At 35.1% G+C, this 21,810-nt stretch overlaps 1 protein-coding gene across 3 annotated transcripts in view; it reads right to left on the bottom strand.

Annotated features, from left to right (window-relative positions):
* Positions 1-21,810, bottom strand: part of MTTP (microsomal triglyceride transfer protein) — a 57,543-nt gene that overhangs the window by 32,012 nt on the left and 3,721 nt on the right. The window contains exons 2-6 of one of the 3 annotated variants that reach the window (XM_011943190.1): positions 19,075-19,240; positions 15,015-15,176; positions 8,032-8,219; positions 6,580-6,723; positions 717-824 (exon numbers count right to left, since the gene is read on the bottom strand). In XM_011943190.1, coding sequence (XP_011798580.1) covers positions 717-824; positions 6,580-6,723; positions 8,032-8,219; positions 15,015-15,075 — 501 coding nt within the window. In that variant the 5' untranslated portion in view covers positions 15,076-15,176; positions 19,075-19,240. The remainder of the gene's footprint in view (positions 1-716; positions 825-6,579; positions 6,724-8,031; positions 8,220-15,014; positions 15,177-19,074; positions 19,241-21,810) is intronic. The other 2 variants (XM_011943189.1, XM_011943191.1) reach the window with 2 other exon arrangements.

The raw sequence follows: 21,810 nt of genomic DNA, 5'->3' as shown, positions 1-21,810 counted from the left end.
CTAACTTCTCTAGTTTCTTCTTTTGCAAAATGAACAGTGTTGGTACAGATGAGTGGTTCCCTGCCTTGACAATGCATCCAAATAATCCACAAAGACTGTTAAAATACAGATATTTGGCCAAGCGTGGTGGCTCATGCCTGTAATCCCAGCACTTTGGGAGGCCAAGGCGGGCAGATCATCTGAGGTCAGGAGTTCAAGACCAGCCTGGCCAACATGGTGAAACCCCATCTCTACTAAAAATACAAGCTGGGCATGGTGGTGCATGCCTGTAATCCCAGCTGCTTGGGAAGTTGAGGCAGGAGAATCACTTGACCCTGAGAGGCAGAGGTTGCAGTGAGCCGAGATTGCGCCATTGCACTCCAGCCTGAGCCACAGAGTGAGACTCCATCTCAAAAAACAAACAAACAAAAAACAGATATTCAGATCCTCCCTGATCTACTGAATCAGAATCTCTGGGATGAATATAGGGAATCTATATTTGTAACAAGCCCCTCCACGGTACAGTGGTGCACAGTGACGTCTGAGAACCACTGGAATGATCCCCACGACGTTCCTTTAGTATAAATAATTCTAATTCTCTAGGTAAACAAGACTTCACTACACAACTCACCTTTTCTGAGCATTACCTTAATAGTAACTCTTCTACTGAAATTGTATAAGTATAAATCCTTACAAACTTATTGAGATGCTGAATCCTTAATAATATTTGTAAGTACCTCATTGGTGGTTCCAGAGCTTAACTGTGTCTGAAATAGGCTAGCCAGGCCTCTTTTGATATTTTCGATGGCCACTGGCTCATTTTGATATGAGTAGAACTCTTTGACCTGGTGGGGAGAGGGGAACAGAACACAAATGAAGCAAAAATGCATCATTTATCAGATTTAGTTAAATAAGTGTCAGGCAAGGTCAGATGCTTACCTGTATTAATCCTGGGAGAAAGAGATCTGACACTCCAAATCTGGAATTTCCTTTTTGTGAAAAGAAGCTATTTAAAATCTCTGAGACCATCAGAATATGAAGTTTAGGGAGAGATTGATAATGAAGGCTCTTGCATGATGGGCACAGCATTGGGCAAGAGCACTGATATAAGCTGGGAGCCTCATGAAAACAAGGGTGGCCCAAGGGAAGAGAAATGAACATTCTGTTTGAACATGTCAGCATGTTCTCTACCTGTAACGGTACTTGAAACAAAAAATAACTAAAGTTTAAAATAACAGCAAATAAAAAAGTTCTTAGCCGAAAATGGCAATCACTACCTTTGAGATTCCTGAGATGGCACAGCCTCTATGGGCTATCTCAAGGCACCAGGTGTCGCCATAATACCCATGGTCAACATTTCACAGGGGCAATGTTCTTCACCCTCCAGAGCCTTTATGTTGGTATTGGGTAAATGTGCACACATATATATACACACATACAGAAGGCTGGGAAATTTGAGGTTGAGATTGCTACTGCTGCATAGGTTCCCATCAGAAGGGCACTGCTTTGAGGTTCCCATCAGAAGGCAGAGAAAGGAGGTTGAAATGAGGAGGATGACTATGATTTGGCAGGAATAGTAAGTCACTTAGCTTTGTTTTATCATCTTTGATATCTATAGGCACCGAGATGATAACAGTGTCTTTTGCCATTTTGATAATTTAATGTTTAAGAAACAAGGATAAAAGTACAAAGTGAATTTAATGGAAAGCAGCTTGTTGGTTTTCATCCTGTAGACTTGATACACATCACACAATTTAGCAAAGGAGGATAGATATGTGTTCCCTGTAAAAATTCCCAAGGTCTATGATAATTACAGCTGAGTATTTCTACCAGAAATATCCTGAAAGCCTTCCTAGTACTCTTTAAAACCAACCATAGCTTCTAAAGTAAAACATAAAGCTCAATAACTATGCAATGAATCCAAATAATACCAAGCTCAGTAATTTAGCCTACATAAAGACTCTCTTGTGCCTTAGAAGAAGAGAATATTTTTCCTGAATTATCCAAACAAGTGTCTCAAATCTCTATTTTTACTTCTTACATATACTCTGCCTAGTGATGGATTTACTAGGTACTTTATCTGGCAATCAGTTTTAGTCATTAGACTGGACTAACCTATAAGTGTTGGAATAGTGTTTGTCCAACTTAGAAAGAAACTGGAATAATGACCTCAGTGTCTGAAAATTCACAGTATCATATTCTCAAACAAATCACTGGCAATATCTCAGACCCAAGCCTGAGTTTCTGAAGTTCTATTTTGTAAACTGTATTTCCTTCTTTTAATAATCACAATGTAATTTCCTTTTCAAATATTTGGAAGTGTATCTCCAGATATCATGACTATTAGAAGTTCATAACTAGATTACCCCAAAATAGTCAGAAAGTGTTCACTCAGTGGCAATACACACATGTCTATATGGCCCATGTCTTTTTGGTATGAACCATAAACACTTTAGAAAGCAAGATCTCCTAAGTGGGAAAAATACCAGCATTGTCACCACTGTGTCACTTTCCTTCCAGGCTACAAAATGTACCTGAACTATTTTTAAAGTTTTACCTAGAAGGTAAGGAAACCAAGTTCTTGGATTTAATCTTTGGACTATGCATAAGATTAAGTGCTTATCTGTTACTGACCCACTGCTATGGACCAAGTTTTGATCTTGACCTCTGGATCCCTTAGAAAATGGTGTTAGAGCCTTTTTTTCCCTCCTGGCAGGCTGAATGATAGATATAAACTGTGAGACACAAAGAAAAAAGTTTTTTTCATCCTTTCTATTAGTTTTTATTGCTTCCCCAGAACTAGAAAAATGAACACATCTCTTTTTCTTTTATATGACTGCTACTTCTAGGGCCTAAATTCTTTTTCTTTAGTGCAGACTGATGAGATCCAAAGTGAAGATAGTACTGATATCCATACCAGCTAAATGTCAAAACTGTTAGAATTGAGCTGCCTTGTAATCATTTAAAAAATAATAGTATGAAGTCAGAATTTTGCAGTTCAAGCCACATGGCCGTCACAGCAATAATCGTAAATTTATTATTTCACAACAGGAACTGAGTAAGTTTTATTATACTCAGGCCATAAAGTTGATTACTTCATTCAGCACTGAAATTATTTCTGAACATCCAACAGCACAGGGCTCTTATCTAAATTCACAGTACTCAGAGCTTCCAAAGAGCAGCAGCAGGTACGACCTGGTTACAAACGAAGTCTTTAATCCAAGGAAACCACACCTAGAGGGAGACTGGGTAAAATGGCTGGGAAGGTGGTGCAGTGCCTCTTCCAGCCAAATATGAGGGGCCAATTTCCTCTTGAAATAGGTAGTCATCATTCATATTGTTTTTTTCTTAGGAAGACGATGCCTTTCTCCACACCTTCCTTTATATATCTTTTAAAAATAAGAGGAGACTAAATTCCATTAAGTGGCCAAACAATCAAAATAATAAAAAGAATCCCAGCAAACAAAGATTAGTAATTTTATATTTGATATCTATCTAAGACAGAGCACAGCTAGGAAATGACACATTGGAGAACAAACAAGTAAAGGAATATATAACAAATTTCAGAAGGACTTTCAAGGTATCACATTTCTTGTGGCAGTTCAGTGTGTGTACAAGAGCCATGCTGATTTAGAGAGCAAATCAATGCCTGGAAACAATACAAAATAAAGGTCCAACTCAGCAGCCACGTGCTTAATTTAATCAACACAAAGCCAAAACCAGAAATGGAAATCTGGTAATTATCCAGTTAATTGGATTAGCCTTTCAGGCCAAAAAAAGAATCCATAGTATAACCCGAGGCATCTTTCACTCATCAGCATTAATCAACTTAATCAGATTACTGTCACGTTTCCAACCTGATGATTTGTAGACAAAACTAGAGTCATGCCCACTTATGTAGGGAAGATGAGTGGGCATAGAAAAAAGATGTGCAATGAATATGTATCTAAGTATTTTAATGGACTCTCTTTCAAAATGTAAACATGAGCCCCTCATATGGGAAAGGGAGAGAGGGGGAGGTCTGGAAGGACAAAAGTTACATGCTGATAAGCATCCTTGAAACCACAGAAACTTCAGGGAGCACAACTTAATTTGACCCTATGGTAGAAAATGCTCTCTAAGAAAGTAGCCCATCTGCAGTTTACTCTGCCTGTCCATAATTTCTCTCATAGTACACTGAAATGATAATTTAAGTAATGATCTTTCTGATAGTGATATGGCCAAAACTTCCTGTTGGCTTCTTAGTCTTCATTGTTAAGTTTTTTCCAATACTTTATTATATATTTGAAAGATACGATGATGTACTTTAACCTGTGGTTACAGTAAATCATCGCAAATCATAGCTCCTCTAGAATTGACCCATTGCGTTACTAAAACAATGATGTGGCAGTTCCATCCTAGCCTTTGAACGGTGAGGGTACTGCGTCCTTTCATGTGTGTATCAGAACACTTTGTACTCAGCTGCTACCAAAGGAGCTATAAAATGATTGGTTGTCATTAAGATTATAAATGCAAATAATATCTATGAACTCAAGTGTCTTGCCACACTGGAAGCTCAGAAAAGAAAATAACAATATTTCATGTTGTTAACAAAGTTGAGCCATAAGAAAATCAAATAAGTCAACTGATCTCATGATGTAAATAAGGAATACTACAAGTCAACCAAAGAAGCAGGCATTTCTCCAAATCCTTTCCAGCTGGAAGACAGCAGACATAGAAGTTTGAGCATAGACCCTATTTCAAATCCCAACTCCACCGCCTGCCAGTTGTATGACCATAGGCAAATTTCTTAACTTTTCTTAACTTTGGTTCCTCGACTATCACAAGAGGTTGATAAGGCAGCCCGTACTGCTCAGGGTCATTACAAGAATAAAAGAGACAATTCGTGTAATGCCTTTAGTCAGCACCTAGCACACAGTAAGTGCTTAGTTCATCTTAGCTATTATTAAGTAAACAATAAGTAAAACCTTTATCAAAGTTCAATTCAGTTGAGCCCCATATAATCTTATTTGTTTATCCTTTATTTTAGAAGCATCTATATTCAGTCCCCTCTATGAGCAAGGTGTTGAATAGACAAAGATACAACTCTGCCCATGAGAAACTTACTCTGAATGTGGAGAGCCAAGACATAAAAAGAGAATGACAATACACTGTGATAAATGCTTTGATAGAAATAGGCCCAGGGGTTTGGAAAGATGTTGGAGAAAGCTTCATAAAAATATGCAGTGCAAGGCATGATTCTGGGTGCTTTGGGGAAGGAGGGAGTGGAAGGGCATGGATGTGAGGGGAGAGGCTGAAATACAAAGAGGAATTGGATTTTTTTCTATCCAAGATCCATAATCTAGCAATGAACAAGAATGACCAAAAGAAAGTGATAAGGGTCATGAGTGAGCTGCAAAGTGCTAAGAGTATTCTAAAGAGTGATGGTTATTTCCAGCTGACTGGAAGGGTGTGAACTTTATGACAGAAATGGCATGTGAGCAGTCACAAACATGGGAAGTATTTTGACAAGTGGAGAAGGAAGAGAAAGCATTCTTAAAGATAGTGATTCATATTTGGTTGTAGGAGAGGTGAAAATATAAGATTTCTTCTTGTGAGCTCCTTTTTAGAACTTCATACAAAAATGTGCATCATGATTAGTAATATACATATATGAAATGTCCAAAGTATTTGTTTTCAAATACTTTAGTTGAAAATAAAGTATTACTTTATCAGTATATAAAGATCAGTTTATCTTTATTTTGAATTTAGAAAGTGAAATTTTAGAGATGTATGGAGTTATAACTCTAATGTTCCCTTTCTGTTTTCCTGCTTTTGTTCCTAAAACTGAGCTCTCATCTTTAGACACATTTTTATGTATGTCAGCACACTATCTGTAATTTTCATAAACACACATATGTAATGCCTAATAATTAACTGATCACAATTGTTTCTCAATTCCAAATTTATTAAGACCATTTTAAGTGACTAGACTCAAGCCATAAGTAATGCACACTTACAGAATTTTTAAAACAGAATTTCAAATAGATATTATAAAGTGTTCAATCATTATTTTAATATACAAAATGCTTTTCCATGTCATAGTTTTAAAATAATTTCTAAAGGCTTTAAAAAACTCTACTTTAGACTTCTCATACCCTTTTAAAAGCTTTAACTTTGTACTTTAGCCAAATATTGATAATCTCATAACAAATCAATATTACTAATCTAAGTTGGATCATTTCAGTCTCATAATTTGTCTCCTTTCCTGAATTTATCCAATCATGCTTTGATGACTTCCTTTGTTACATTATGTTTGTAATCCCTTATAATTTGATAAGAAAATTACCTTTTAATAATGCCTTTCATCAATAAATAAACACTTGCTTCTACTATAAAGATTTTCAGAAAAATAGGAAACAAACTGGCTCTTAAATGTAAGGGAACTCGGGGCATTGATTTAGTTTGGAAACATTTAATTTACAACCTCTGTTCTTTAGTTCTTGAAGAAATTCCATTTACCATAAAAGTAGTTATAATGTGATTACCTCAAAATAATATCTGCTGAAGGGAAGAAAGATATGAAGTTGGAGAAGATGTGGAACCTAAACGCCCCTTTACCTTTCCATGGATTAGATGAAGGAGCATAGGTCTTTGCAGAGCTTCCAAGTTTTCCTTTCCCATGATTTTAGGTGGACTTTTTCCTTTGAAGATGCTCTTCTCTCCTCTCTGCTGATTCACATTTTCAACATTTACATCCTTCATCTGGAGTAACAGAAAGAAACCTGTTTAAAAAAACTTCCTATGTCTGTCTTCATCAGAGTCTCTCTGCAAATAAAATAGTAAAGAAACAGACAGAGTTGGCCACAATTTCTTCTGTCATTTTTCAGTTCATGATTTACAGGACCTTGCCACTCACTTTAAAAGAATGGAGAAGGTATTTAAAAACTAGGTTTTTTAATAAGGCAAAAATAGCAATACTTAAAGAACTCTGTGACTTTAGGCTTAAAATAACTGTGACTTGAATGTGATTCTTTCCTATCATTGCCACTCTTCATTTGTTTTGTGTGGTTCCTGTCTGCCTGATCACTTCACTTTCTTTACCACTTGTTGAAAAGGACCCCCGCCCCCTTCTACCTCATCTGTATAAATAAAAATAAAGCCGAATTACTGAATAAGGAGGAATATAATGTTTTCTGGAGAATAGTTTACTGTTATATTGAGAAATGGCTTGGAGATGGATGATGATGCTTTGATCCAACTTGGAAAACACAATAGCAATTAGAGACATCCAAAGAAGCAAATATCACTTGTAAATGTATTGCTATGACACCTCATTATAAAGGACACCAGCAACTACTTGCTCCAAATACTTTGTTCCAAATACTACTTGTTCCAAATACTTTGTCCTGTGTGCCTGTTTCACACCAGATGCAGAATAATAACTGACTTTACTCAAGGAATCTATTATCTTTAGGTTCTTGAGAAGCAAATAAGGGAATCACCACATATTACCATTGGAAAAGTCCCCAGAGACCATCTAATTTGGCCTCCCTCTTCAACACATACATCTAAACCATTTTAACTGACCAAACACTGTTATTCGGGGGAGTACTTGGTTCCTTCCTCAGGAAGAACACAGACTAGGTTTACTCTTTCTTCAGTAATTCTACCTGTTGTATCAAGGAATGCAGGAACCTCCTAACTGATCTCCTCTTGAGTTAGAGTGGTCTAAATCGTTTTCCATACAAAAGGGATTATTGACCCTTCTCTCCGAGAACATTTTGAAAAGACTCTAGTATAATGTCCCTATTAACGTGATCTATAGAATTGAACACCATACTCTGGTTGTTTACCAGTATATACCTTCTGTCGTCTGTTTCAACAATTTGGAAAGATCAGTTCACTTTTCATCAGCAAAACCTTTAAATACATAGAATTGCTTATTTTAGAGATAGATAACAAACTAAATGGATGTATAACCAAGAACCCAAAACAAGTGCTGTCAAATGGTAGACTTCTCAAAAACTTCTGACATCTATTCTTTGCATTTATCTGGTAGAAAATGCCCACCGTGATTTGGATCAGCTGGTCATCATCACCATCAGGATTCCTCCACAATAAGGCCACATCCACGTTGGAGGAAATGCGGTAGCCCACGCTGTCTTGCAATTTTCCTTTGCCCTGATCAAGAAGAACTTCAGTGGAGTACGTGAGCTTGTACAGCCGGTCATTATTTAATGAGAGACCAGTTGTGTGACCTGCATAAAGATAATGACACAAATCAAGTTTTCATTGTAAGGGAACATGCTGTCTCACCATCAGTGCATCTCTCTACCACAGTGGGGCTCAGGAAGCTTGGTAAATATTCACTGATTGCAACATGGTTCTACTTTGCTGAAATCTTTGACTTGTAAAATATAGATAAACAAACAAAAAACAAACAAAGAAGCTCCCATTTCAGAGAACTTTAGTTTGTATTCCTAATCAATTATCAAATAGTGCCATGATTGAACTATAGATATTTTGTTTTTTTGTTTAAATGCCATTGTATTTCTCTTAATTATATGAATATGATTTCAAGTAGATGACCCACCAAGAATTGGTTTATAAATGTAATATGAGCCATTTGTAATTAACATATTATTTAAATGCAAGCAGATCAATTCCAAAGTAATTTTAGCGATTAGAAGGAAGTTCTTTAATTTGGATATTTTTGATATTTAAGAAACATCTCTTCAGTGCAATTTACTCTATTAATGTAATTAGCAAACTTTTAGTACAAAGGTACATTTCAGGGCTGCACATATGTAACTTTAAATTAGCTATGCCCAAATAAAATAATGTCTTACTATATGAAATCTTAGTACAGGCTTAAATTTGGCATGGCTTAATTTAAAAAGATCAAATAGTATACAAATCTGTACTGTGATCCAAGAAAACTGATATATCAATGAGTTCACACAGTATCCAATTCAGTTTATCTAGCCAAAAGAAATGTCAAGGAGCAAGTCTTTTCCCAGAGATGACTTAAAATGTATGGTCACATAAAGTTTTTTTCTTTTGTATATTTTCTATCTATGGCTCTCAGGAGATAGTTAAAAAAGACTTCAGTTTACCTTATTCCTCAATGCTAATGGGGTTTCATTGCCCGGTTTACTATAATAGGCAACCATAATCTTTTTTTCTCTCAGGAAATATACATATGTGGAGAGGTACAGAAAAGGGGTCTGCTAGACCAAAGCAAAGCAGTCGAGAAAGGTGATAGCAAATACTACTTTGCAATGCCAAAAAATTAAGAAAATTTCTGAAAAGGCCTTACCCATGTACACAGTAACAATCTGTTCACTGTCTCTTCTATCTATTACAGCACATACTTGCCCAGAGGAAATAGTGGTCAAAAATCCATCATCTGCATGTTATGTGTATTAACTTATTTAATCCTCACAAAAATCTAATGAGGTAGGCACTATTATTAGTCTCATTTTATAGATGAAGAGACTGAGGGGACACAGAAACAATATAATTTACCTAAGGTCATTCATCATAGAGACATGATTTTTTTTTCTTTTTTTTTTTGAGACAGAGTCTTGCTCTGTCAGCCAGATTGGAGTGCAGTGGCACGATTTCGGTTCACTGCAACCTCCACCTACTGGGCTCAAGCAATTCTCCTGCCTCAGCCTAGCCTCCTGGGTAGCTGGGATTACAAGTTACAAGGCATATGCCACCACACCCAGCTAATTTTTGTATTTTTAGTAGAGACGGGGTTTCACAATGTTAGCCAGGCTGGTCTCAAACTCTTGACCTCAGGTAATCCACCCATCTGGGCCTCCCAAAGTGCTGGGATTATAGATGCACATCTGGCTGGAGACATGATTTTAATCCAGGCTGTCTGTCTGTAAAGATTATGCTCTTACCTATACTGTATATCTCTAAAACTTTAGGTTGCATTCTTTTCCATTCCTAGGTAGTGAGCTAGAAATTTATTCATTCATTCAACTAGAGTATAGTGAGTACCTGTTGAACAGTAAGTACTTTTTAAGGCTCTGGGACTACACCAGTTAACAAGCAGAGAAAGGCAGAGAGTTTCTTCTTGTTTTCTTTACTTTTTTTTTTTTTTTTCGAGACAGGGTCTCACTCTGTCACCCAGGCTAGAGTGCAGTTGTGTGATCTCAGCTCACTGCAACCTTCATCTCCAGGCTCAAGTGATCCTCCCATCTCAGTCTTCTGAGTAGTTGGGACCACAGACTCATACCACTAAGTCCAGTTAATTTTTATATTTTGTAGAGATAGGGTTTTGCCTTGTTGACCAGGCTGGTCTTGAACTCCTGAGCTCAAGTAATCCGCCCACTTCACCCTCCCAAAATGCTGGGATTACAGGTGTGAGCCACCGCACCCCGGTCAGGAGACAAAGTTTCTACCCTCGTGGAGTTTACATTTAAATGCGATGGAGAAGGGCAATTAAAAAGAATGAGCACATAAGCAAGTTATATAGTATGTTAGAAGTGCTCATGAAGAAAACTGAAGCAGGAAAGGGAATGGAGGTGCTGAGAGAAAAACCTCTGTGGAAAGGTGACATTTTGGACAAAGGTTTTCGGTGAGCCACATGGATATCTGTGGGAAGGGCACCCCCCTCCCCCAACTCCTATCCTTTCTACTCCTTCCCCTCACAGAGGAAACAGCAAGTGCAAAGGCCCTGAGGAGGGCTCCTGCAGGTGTAATGAAGGAAGAGCAAAGAGCAGGGAGACCAAAGAGCTGGAAAATCAAGACACAGTGAAGGAGATGAGGTCAAGGAGGTACCTATGGGTGGCAGGAAGATTTGGGGAGTTTGAGTGAGGTGGGACGCTGTCATAGAGTTTTGGGTAGTGAAGTCACATAATCTGTCAAACCTTCAAAGAAAAGGGACAAGGATTTTCACAGGAATCAAGAAGAGCCAGGAGAAGGAAGTATGAAAGGATCTAAATGTGTATACACAAAACCAAGCTGTGTCCAAGCACCAAGTCAGGCAGAAACTGAGGTGTGAGATACAGAAGGCAAAGAGAGTCAGGAAAAACCTTGAAGGGGATGAAGGCTGGGATTCCCTCTTATCTCTATCTCTTCTGCATTTTAATTGGGGACTCTATAGCAGGTTAAAATACTGGCTTTCTGGTTAGGAAAAATATTTTGGTCAGGAGGCCTTCTTTTTATGACACCTATCAAATTCCACATATGGCATAAAGGAAATACATGTTGTCTTATCTAATCCTCAGAGCAATTCTTAAAAGTAAGCATTGTGTGACAGCAGATAGAAGCTGACTGCAAGTTCAACCCAACATAGCAAATATAATGCAGATTTGAAGTCTAACTTTACCAAAATCCAAGTTTTGTGGACTTTATTAAGATGTCTTCTGGTTAAAATAACTATGAAATATTTGCAGGAAGATAACCTTTCTTAAATTCCAAAGTTTTCCAAACTATTATGTTATTCACCTTTTTTCTTACCTCACTTTACCGGCCATATAATAAATCAATTTTTGACTATGACTTGGAAATGATAAAGCACAGGAAAGAATGGGCCTTTTATTCCTCCAAACTGTTTCTTACCTCTTTCAACAGGAGAAAAAGCCTAAAATGGTTCAACTCTCCTAAAATGGAGAGTGTTATCCCTCTTATACTTTCCTTTTTGATAAGTATTTCTCTGTTTATGTTTTGCAGAGTTCTGGCAACACTGGGCATTGGGGCATGTCCAATTTATATTGTTGACTTAATTCCTTTTGTAGGATATTGCTCTTCAGAGTATGTATAATAATATTTTTTGATAACTGTTGTTAGATAAAACCAAAACAGAAATTAGTATTAGCCAAAAAAAGTCAGAACCTCTTTAATTTGCCCTTCAAGTGCATTTAGAATTTTTAAGTGACTTAAAAGCAACAAAACTGTTAGTTTTGAATCTTCAAGAAATATTTTTTATATACTCCTCTGTCAGATTTATATGAGTACAAATAACTGAAAATTGGCTTAGTCAAGAAGATAAAGCAAACATAAGTTAATGGTGAGGTTTGAAGAGATGTACAATGATGATAAGGGTGATAGGTAATGGCATTTATGAACCCAACAGAAAACTAAAGGGTCAGAAGTTAAAAAGGAGGATGAAGGCTAAGAACAAAAAAGAACTGGAAGATGATTAATAAAAATTGATTAAAAAGTAAGGGTGGGGTGAGGGATTGAGAGAAAGACTGGAAATGAAGGAAGTGTACAGGTTTAAAGGTGACGAAATTAAATAGGTAAAAATACTTTATAAGGAAAACTCAGAGAATGCACTGAAAATAGTCCAATCACTACAAAATATAACTAAGAAAAAGTAGGAAAAACTTAAGTCTTTAGAAAGTTCACACAGCAAATCATATAGATGTGCTCTTGTATCCTAATCCTAACAGCCTCTTCAGATTCCAATCTGCCATTCAATTTTCTTTTTCTTTTTTTCTTTCTTCCTTCCTTCCTTTCTTTCTTTCTTTCTTTCTTTTTCTTTCTTTCTTTCTTTTCTTTCTTTCTTCTTTCTTTCTTTTTCCTTCCTGTATTCCTGCCTTCCTGCCTCCTTCCTTCCTTCCTTTCCTTCCTTCCTTCCCTCCCTCCCTCCCTTCTTTCCTTCTTTCTTTCTTTCTCTCTCTCTGTCTTTCTTTCTTTCTTTTTCTTTCTTTCTTTCTTCCTTTCTTTCTTTCTCCTTCCTGCATTCCTTCCTTCCTTTCTTTTTGTTGAAACAGAGTTTTGCTCTTGTTGCCCAGGCTGGAGTGCAATGGCGTGATCTCGACTCACTGCAACCTCCACCTCCCAGGTTCAAGTGATCCTCCTGCCTCAGCCTCCTGAGTAGTTGGGATTACAGGCATGCACTACTATGAGCCTGGCTAATTTTGTATGTTTAGTAGAGATGGGGTTTCTCCATGTTGGTCAGGCTGGTCTCAAACTCCCAACCTCAGGTGATCCACTTTGGCCTCTCAAAGTGCTGGGATTACAGGCATGAGCCACCACACCCAGCCTCAATTTTCTTTAGATTCTAATCTTCCCTCAACATCCGCCCAGATCTGAGGATTTACGAAAGTTGCATTGGTAATTTAGAGATGAGTTTTGAGGCAATGAGGCATGGGATCCCCAAATTTTAAATGGACTGATTTTAAGGTAAACTCTTCATGAGTTGTTTGCTAACTAATGTCAGTTGTTAAAAGGGAAAGAATCTATAATTAAATCATGGTACCATAATGCAAAAAGTTATTCCATCTAGGTAAAGAAGCTCTCAAGTCATGCACTTTAAATTTATGAAATCAGCATAAGCAACGTACCACGATGCTAATGAAGCTTACGCTCTCTTGCCCAGGATCCTTCCAAAGACTGCAGAAGAGGACCCTAGCAATGTATCCACATGCCATTTCTTTTTGAGCAACCTTTGCAATAGTAAGATATTTTTGTAATCTTTTCTCAAAAGTGGCCCCTAAATTATATGTTTCAAGCTTTAAAAATCTAGATTTACTACTAAGCTTGCACACAATAAACTGTAGCTACAGCTACCTATAATATTCTAAACCACATTTTCTCATTTATGCTGTTTCCCAATAGTCATTGTCTAGTGTATGTGTATATTTAAATCTTTTATAAGTACATTTGAAAACGTGAGGTCACCCAATTTCCTAGTTTATAAAATGGGAAAAGAGGAGAAGCTCATAATAAGTACCACGTCTCAATTATTTTTCTCAAAATACTTATGGTATTAGGTTGGATACTATGGTATTTAAATCACACATATTTTGACTACTCAACAGTTTATTTGGCAGACGAAATAGTAAGTTCTCTATATAACAACTCTCAGTCAGATATAATTTATAAATCTTTTTCTCATTAAAAAATTTCTTTCGTCCAAGTAAGAACTGTATGTTTAAACAGTAAACATTTAGAAATTGGTGAAAATATTTTCTTCAGTTCAAGAACCTACAGTGTGATTTGCTTAGGTGAATTGGTTGAAATTTATCCCTCTATTGCTCCAATAATGAAGATTAAGTTGTTTTCCTCATGTAGAAATTTTCTAAACAAAAGTCCTGAGGCAAACTTTACTTTAATATCAAAAGCTACATTTGTCCCTAACAGGTTTTAGAAGTTTATAAGTGAATTGTTTTCTATCAATTACTTAGAGTACATGGTTTTAAAATTGGTCCCTATAATGCTAAGCTGTTTGATCAATTGGTTTTAACAATGTGTCTTCTTAAGAAATGAAAAAGTATTCATTGTATATAATGCAGCATTTGGAAATCCGATATTTATAATCTAGCTGATTTGAAACAAGATTCTATATTAATACATTTCACAACAGTTTTATGAAACCATTGCTCATAAAATGTTTGTTTTATCTCTTACCTTTTCAATGGCATTAATGCATACGTATTTTTAAAATTAATTTCATCTTAAAATAGAAACTGTAAGCAGCAACATTATTTTTCCAAAGATAATGTTTTATTTCTTAAATCTGTATCAGGAAATTTAATTTTCTTTAATTCACTATGAATTCTATCATTTTTGAATTGTAACAGAATTAAATACATGTTATGCCATTTCATTCATAATTCTTTGGCAAATCAAATGCCTTTTTCATTGGGTCTAATTCTTCTTGAGGTCACATTGCTAAGCAACTAGAAGAAAATTTAAGAACTGGGTTTAAAAAAAAAAATCCTCATTTACAATTCAAATGAAGGAGCTGCATTCAGTGTGAAAAACAGCAGCAGATAATAATAGCGGGTATCTTTTTTCCTTCTTTTAAAAACAGACCATGAATGAGAAATTAAAGCAAGAACACACTGGTCTGAGGAACTGAACCTAAAAGAAATCTCTGTTTTCTTAATGTTTGTAGGGATTTGAATTTGGTTTTCATTTCAATTCAACCATGCTTTCACAAACATTCCAAAGTTACATGGTTTTGAAGATACTTTAGTTAGAAACTCTTTCACTATTCACTCATACAAACACACACACGCACGTATCCGCCTCCCACCCCAAAGATTGAAATTAAAGTTTAGCAAAAGGCAACACAAACTTACCTTTAACAGAAGCTGAATATGACGAAATGAAGCAGAGAAAAAGCACAGCAAGGAGAATCATATTGACCAGCGACCCTCAACTGCATCCAGTGCCCAGCTAGGAGTCACTGAGAAGTGGACTTTTTCAATGGCAGCCAGTGAGGGAGTGACCCTCTTCAGAACCTGCAACAATCATGTTTATCTTTGGGGAAAGGTCAGACTCCAAACTCCAAAACCAGGACCTAAGTTCACTGAAGGGCTCACTATTAATGATTAAACGTAGGTGGGCTGCAGTTTTCAGTCTCTCACTCTTTTTAATTTTTTTTACCCAATGAGGAAAGTTTAAATGTTTTCACTTTTGAGAGCTAAACCAAACCAGTATACCATCCTATAAATGCAGAGACACTGACGGACATTCCAAGAAAAAAACTGGTGGTGATACTTTCTGCTTAATATATAACCATCACTATGCCTGTTACAGTAACTGCCTATATTCACATTACAATACTATGTGGGAGGGTAGTAAGGATTCTCAAACTCAGCTAAACCTAACCAAATTTTAATATTTCTTGTATGGATATCTTTGAATTTTTATACTATTTGTATGCTATTATAAAAAATTCACACTGAATTTTAGGATTTATATTTAAACTGTTAAGTCATACCACCACCAATCACTTCAAAATAATGTTAAAGTAGATAGAACTTTCATGAAACACAGATGATCATCCTCATGTGTGAAACTGTATGAGGTTTGAGCAAATCAGCATTGTTTGTCGTTAGCACACTAGCAAGCCGACTGAATATTTCATAGTAGACCTCTATTTGTGTCTGTGACAAGACACATTTGTCTGAGTCCCCAAACTGGTTGGATGCAGTCCTGTCCTTTCTGAATCCCATTTCTAGGAAGAGATTAAGAGGGGAAATTCTAGCTCTTAGTTCTTTTGCTACAGAATATTAATCAGAAAACTTCTGTAGAATTAAAGTAAATACCCTAGTATGGCTGAGGCCATACTAACTGAACCAATCCTTGTCCCTGGAAACTCCCATGAGAGACACCTGCTATGAACAAAACCTACTAAAATGAGGTGGCTTAGGCAGTATGTGGGAATGTTTTGGCAAAGTAGGGAAAAATGTGCTAGTGAAGGGCTATCTGAATGCATTTTAAAATATTTATGGCCATATTTTTATATAAAATGAATTCTTAAGTCTACCCTGGTCACTCTCAAAACCCTTTTCTCAAACCCTAACCTTGAGATTAAATCTTCCAGACAATCTAGGTAAAAGATAGACTTGATAGGAACACGATGAAATTTAAAATTTTAAAATCTACGAAGTTAAGCATATTTCCTCTTGAATAATATCTTTATATAAAGATCAAAATATGAAAATTGTTCTTCTATTGATAATAGAATTTCACCTGTTATCACAATTTTGTATAAAAAATATAGCTATAGTAGCAAGCAAAAATAAATTGGTTGGTTGGAAATATCACCTTCAAGTTATAAATACGACGTTTTCCTGGAGTTAAACAGAAAAGTAGCTTTGTGAAAGAAATGTAAGTTTTTATGAATAATAGGGATTATGAATATAAGGCAATGTGAAAGTGCTTTACTTTCTATTTGAATAGATTTCTACAGTTTGCCAAAATTTCTGTAATACATACATAGGGATATAAAGCCATTATAATCACTTGAACTTTATTTACATATTTACTTAAATTAAAAGCTAGTTTGTATCATATTTGATTGTATGAGAACTGTCCTTACGTATTTTCACTTGAGGCTCACAGTTGCAAGACCTTTAATGTTTGTGGTTAGACTATGTGGTGCATGATACTTGTCCTTCGGGTAAAGTACTATTCGTTGTCAAGTGTTTTCCAGAGTCCAACCAATAAAAGATATATCACTATTGCCTAACAAACTAAATTCTGTTTCATTTGAGCATTTGATTTCCACTAGAAAGCTCCTATGAGTCACTGTTTTAAGTAGTCATTTCAACATAAGATGTTCAAATAAGGCTGCTTCTGCTGGTTATAAATAACATCATCCTTTTATAAAATATAAACTTACAACATTTTCTTTTTATAAGGACAATTTAGAAAAGACTTCTTGAGATCGTTTCATTACAGACGAAATAAGAATGCCAAAGCCTTTCCAAATTCAGTGAACTCTGTGTATCGAAGAAGTATTCTCTTCTGTTACTCTGTTGATTAAGCACAGCAAACACTGTGCAAGTATGTGAGCACTACCTCCTAAAACTCACCAGCTATTTTACATAACATGTGAAGCAAAGCACAGTAAAAAAAACAAGAGCTGCCATCTATGGAACAATTACATACTTTGTTAATCACCTTACATTTTTATAGTAATCCTTACAATAGTCATTTGACATATTAGATAAATGAATCTCAGATTAATTTACTGAAGTGATTTTAGGACTATAGAAAAATAAACCTTGAAACCTAGACCCAAGTATTCCTGTTTGCTTAGAAAACATTACAGGCGGGAAGTGAGAAAAAAATTGATTTCTTACAGATGACATGCAATTATTAATTGGGACTGTTTTTATAATAAGTCATCACAATTTTGTATGAAAACTAACAGAGCCCTTGATTTTTGTGAATTTGTGGTTAGACATTCAGGCTGAACATACAGGGGTAAAAGTTGATCTATGATAGTTAAATTAAAATCAAATGATACATTTTAAAACAATGCTATTGCAATGAAATTCCTTTGGTAGTACATGACACTGTGAAATATTTGCTATACTTCCATTTACATTGATAAATAAGGAGACTATGAAATAAAGATGGATGATTAATTCCAAAGTACAGTTGTGTTTCTGTTGAGTGTCAGAGGTTGTCAGGAGTTAACGTATTTTCTTAGATTAGAAGACAAATGAACTTCACCCCACTAAAGGTTGGAAGGAAATGTATTACCCTACTGGATATAGAAAGTCAGGATGTATGAAAGGTATGTGAAAAAAAAAATCTGTTTACAACATTGAAACACTTTGTTCTTAGAAAGAAGCATGACATTAATGAAAAAAAAATTTAGAAGGACACTTTAAGTTATCCCTACATGGTCATAGCAGTTTAAATCTAAAAGTATTTTCAAATCAATGAGAGAGTTAGCATTTTGAAAGAATCTTGAAAAAATTTCTTAAGTTAAAAATATTCTTAATGTGATGACTTTTTTTTATTCCAAGGCAAAATTATATAGGAATACATACATTATTTTGAAAGGTATTGTTTAAAGAATTCTCTATAAGAAAATAAAGATTCATTGAATTCCTTATCAAAAGCAAAGCTGGTTTGAAACACTGGGAATCTAAGAATCTAAAAAGAACATTCATTTTTCCAAAATAGAGTCATTAACCAAATTTTATGCCCCCCATACATATATACACGCATATAAATTTGACAACAACCAAAAAAAGCCTTTGTATCATATCAGTTACCATAAAAGGATTCTAAATTATCTTTGACCACACAAAACTGAATTGCTAGCATTTAAAGGAGAGAATTGATGGAAACTCTTTTAGTAGACTACTGTAAATACAATAAGATTTTAATTTTGATCAGAATAAATGTATTGGACATTCAAAAAAAAGAAATTTCAAAACCTAAATTAAATTATATCCTAGCATAAATGCAATTTTCCTTTTAAAGTATATGCAATGCAACAATTACATTTATGAAATAATTCTTAATATATAGGTATAAAAATATGAATTTATTTGAAGTGGAACCAGAAGTCAATTGTTTTAAATAATTACCCAAATAAGAAAATAAAAAATGTTAAAGAGAGATCAAGAGATACAGAGGATAGAGTGAGTGGGGCAAAGGCAATATTTGGGGAATATATTGAAGAATTTCCAAGAACTATTGAAAGGCACTGTATCAGTTCTCCATAGCTACCATAACAAATTACCACAAAATTTAGTGGTTTAAAATGCAAATTTATTGTCTTATACTCTTGGAAGTCAGAAGTCTAACACTGGGGTCACTGGAATAAAACGAAAGTATTGGCAGGTGTATCCCTTTCTGGAGGTTTTAGGGGAGTATTTGTTTCCTTACCTTTCCTAGCTCCTAGAAGCTACCTGCATTCCTTGACTCATGGTCTCTTCTTTCATTTACAAAACCAGCAAGAGTAAGCTGAATCCTTTTTAGTTCATGTCACTCCGACCATCTCTTCTGTCTCCCTCTTCCATTTTATGAATCCTTGTGATTATACTGGGCCTGCCTAAATAATCCAGGATAATCTTTTTACCCTGAGGTCTGCGGATTGGGAACTTTAATTTCATCTACAACCTTAACTTAGAATATCACAGGTTCTGGAGATTAAGACATTTAACATCTTTGGGGTGCCATTGTCTGCCTATCACAGACACCAATCCACAGATTCACGAGGCTCAATAAATCTTAAGCAGGATAATTTTTAATACACACATACACACAAGTAGACACATCATAATTAAATGCAGAATATCAAAGAGAGAGAGAAGATATTTAAAGGAACCAGATAGAGAGGATAGATTATTTTCAAGGAGAAAAAGCAGCAGACAACTACTAAATTATTAACAGTATCAATGAAAACTAGGAGACATTAGAATGTTGTCTTCAATGTGCTGAGAGAAAATAATTGTGAATTTAGTATTCTATATATATTCTGTAAATATGTCTTTTGAGTATAAACTTGAAAGAGATTTTCCAGAGAAATTAAAACTGAAAATTTACAACTAAAGGACCCCTCCAAATGATATCTTTAAAAATCTGCTTCAATTAGAAAAAAAATTGACCCCAGATAAAATCTGAGATGCAAGAAGGGATGAAGAGCAAAGAAAGTACGGTGGAGAAACACACTAGCTCTTAATAATAGTGTCTTGTGGGGTTTAGCATAAAGTGCACAAAAATAACATTAAAAATGTTACCACAAAGACCTTTGTGGTATAGTGAAAATTTGGATACCAAAATGTTTAAGTACAAAAATTAGTTCAATAAATTATGGTGTATCAATTCAGCAGAATTCCACTAAGCCATTTTAAAATAATACTGTATAAGCATATATTTTGTATAATATGGTATATGTAAATATGCAAACATGTAAATATGGTATATTTACCATATCTTAGTAAGTAAACAGTCTGTTAAACAGCAGATGTAGATATGGTTTGAGATTTCTTGTTTAAACAATATACCTACATGTTAGCACAGAAAAGGATTAGAACAATATTCACTGAGCACCTTAATAATAATTATCTCTGAGAGATGGAATATAGTTTGTGTTTGCATTTTTTTTGCCGTTATATTTTCTCACACTCTATAATGTATATGTTACTTTAAAATATGTTTTGTTTATAACAGTTTAGATTTACAGAAAAATTGCTAAAATAATACAAAGATTTCCCATACAGCCTGCACAGTTATTTCTACTGTTAATATCTTACATTAGTGTAGTTGATTTGTTATTATTGATAAACCAATATTAATATATTATTAACTAAAATTCATACTTTATTAGATTACCTTTGTTTTTACCTAATTCTTTTTTTCTGTTCCATCCAGGGTACATCACATTTAGTTCTCATGTATCTTTAGGCTCCTCTTGGCTATAATAGCCCTGAGGAGAACTGGGCAGATATTTTGTAAGATACTCCTCTAGTGAATTTTTGTGATATTTTTCTCATGATTTGACTAAAGTTGTAAGTTTGGAGGAGGAAGACCACAGAGGTAAAGTGCCATTTTCTTGATACCACATTACATCAGAGGTACATAATATCAACATGATTTATCTCTATTTACATTGACTTTGATCATCTGGCTGAGCAGTGTTGTCAGATTTCTCCATTGTAAAGTTAATTTTTTTTCTCCCTTTTTTTCATACTGAGCTCTTTGTAAGGAAGTGCTATGTACATCCCACACTTACGGGGTTGGGAGTTATGTTCCTCCTCCTTGAGGGTGGAGTAGCTACATAAATTATTTGAATTCCTCTGCATGGGAAATTTGTCTTTAATTTCCCATTGATTTATTTAATCACTATATCAATAAGGACTTGTGGATATTTAATTTATACTTTAGGTTATAGTCAAATCCTTCTTTGTTGCTACAATTGTTCTATCTTTAGCCACTGGGAGTTCCTTCAGTTGGCCCCGTGTTCCTTTGACATACCCATAAATGTGTTTTGCTTGGGTTCTGATTCTGGTTTTGGTTTTTAGCATCTCCTTATTATCTGGCACTACAAGATGCTCCTAGCTCATCTTGTACATTTTTACTCCAATCTTAGAATCAGTCACTTCTCCAAGAATCCCTGGTTTCCTTTATTGAAGAACTGTACTAGAAACCAAGATCTTGACACCAAGAGTGGCTCCTTTTTACAGCATCAAGTCTTTCAATCTATGAATACATCTCTCTCCATTTATTTAGATCTTCTTTGACTTTTTTCATCAGTTTTGTAACTTCTTCATGTAGATTCTGTTCAAATTTTGTTAGATTTATACCTATTTCATTTTGGAGGGGTTGTTGCTTTTTAATTTCAAGTTCCAGTTCTGCCCTGCTGCTGTATAGGAAGGCAATTGACTTCTGCATGTTAACCTTATATCACAAGGCCTTACTATAATTGCTTATTAGTTTAGTGAAGGTCTTTTTTGGTACATTTTTGGAGATTTTCTAGATAGATATTAATGTCATCTATAAATGGTTTTATTTCTTCCTTTTATTTTATTTTTAAATCTTATTGCACTGGTTAGAACTTCCAGTATAATGGTGAATATATGGGTGTGCTTTCTATATTTCTTATTTTCTGAGTTCTGTTAT

This window comes from Colobus angolensis, unplaced genomic scaffold (genome assembly GCF_000951035.1).
Source record: "Colobus angolensis palliatus isolate OR3802 unplaced genomic scaffold, Cang.pa_1.0 Scaffold217, whole genome shotgun sequence".
In the NCBI taxonomy this organism is placed as follows: domain Eukaryota; kingdom Metazoa; phylum Chordata; class Mammalia; order Primates; family Cercopithecidae; genus Colobus; species Colobus angolensis.
Note: the sequence above shows the minus strand (reverse complement) of the source record. Positions and strands in the feature narration are given on the sequence as shown.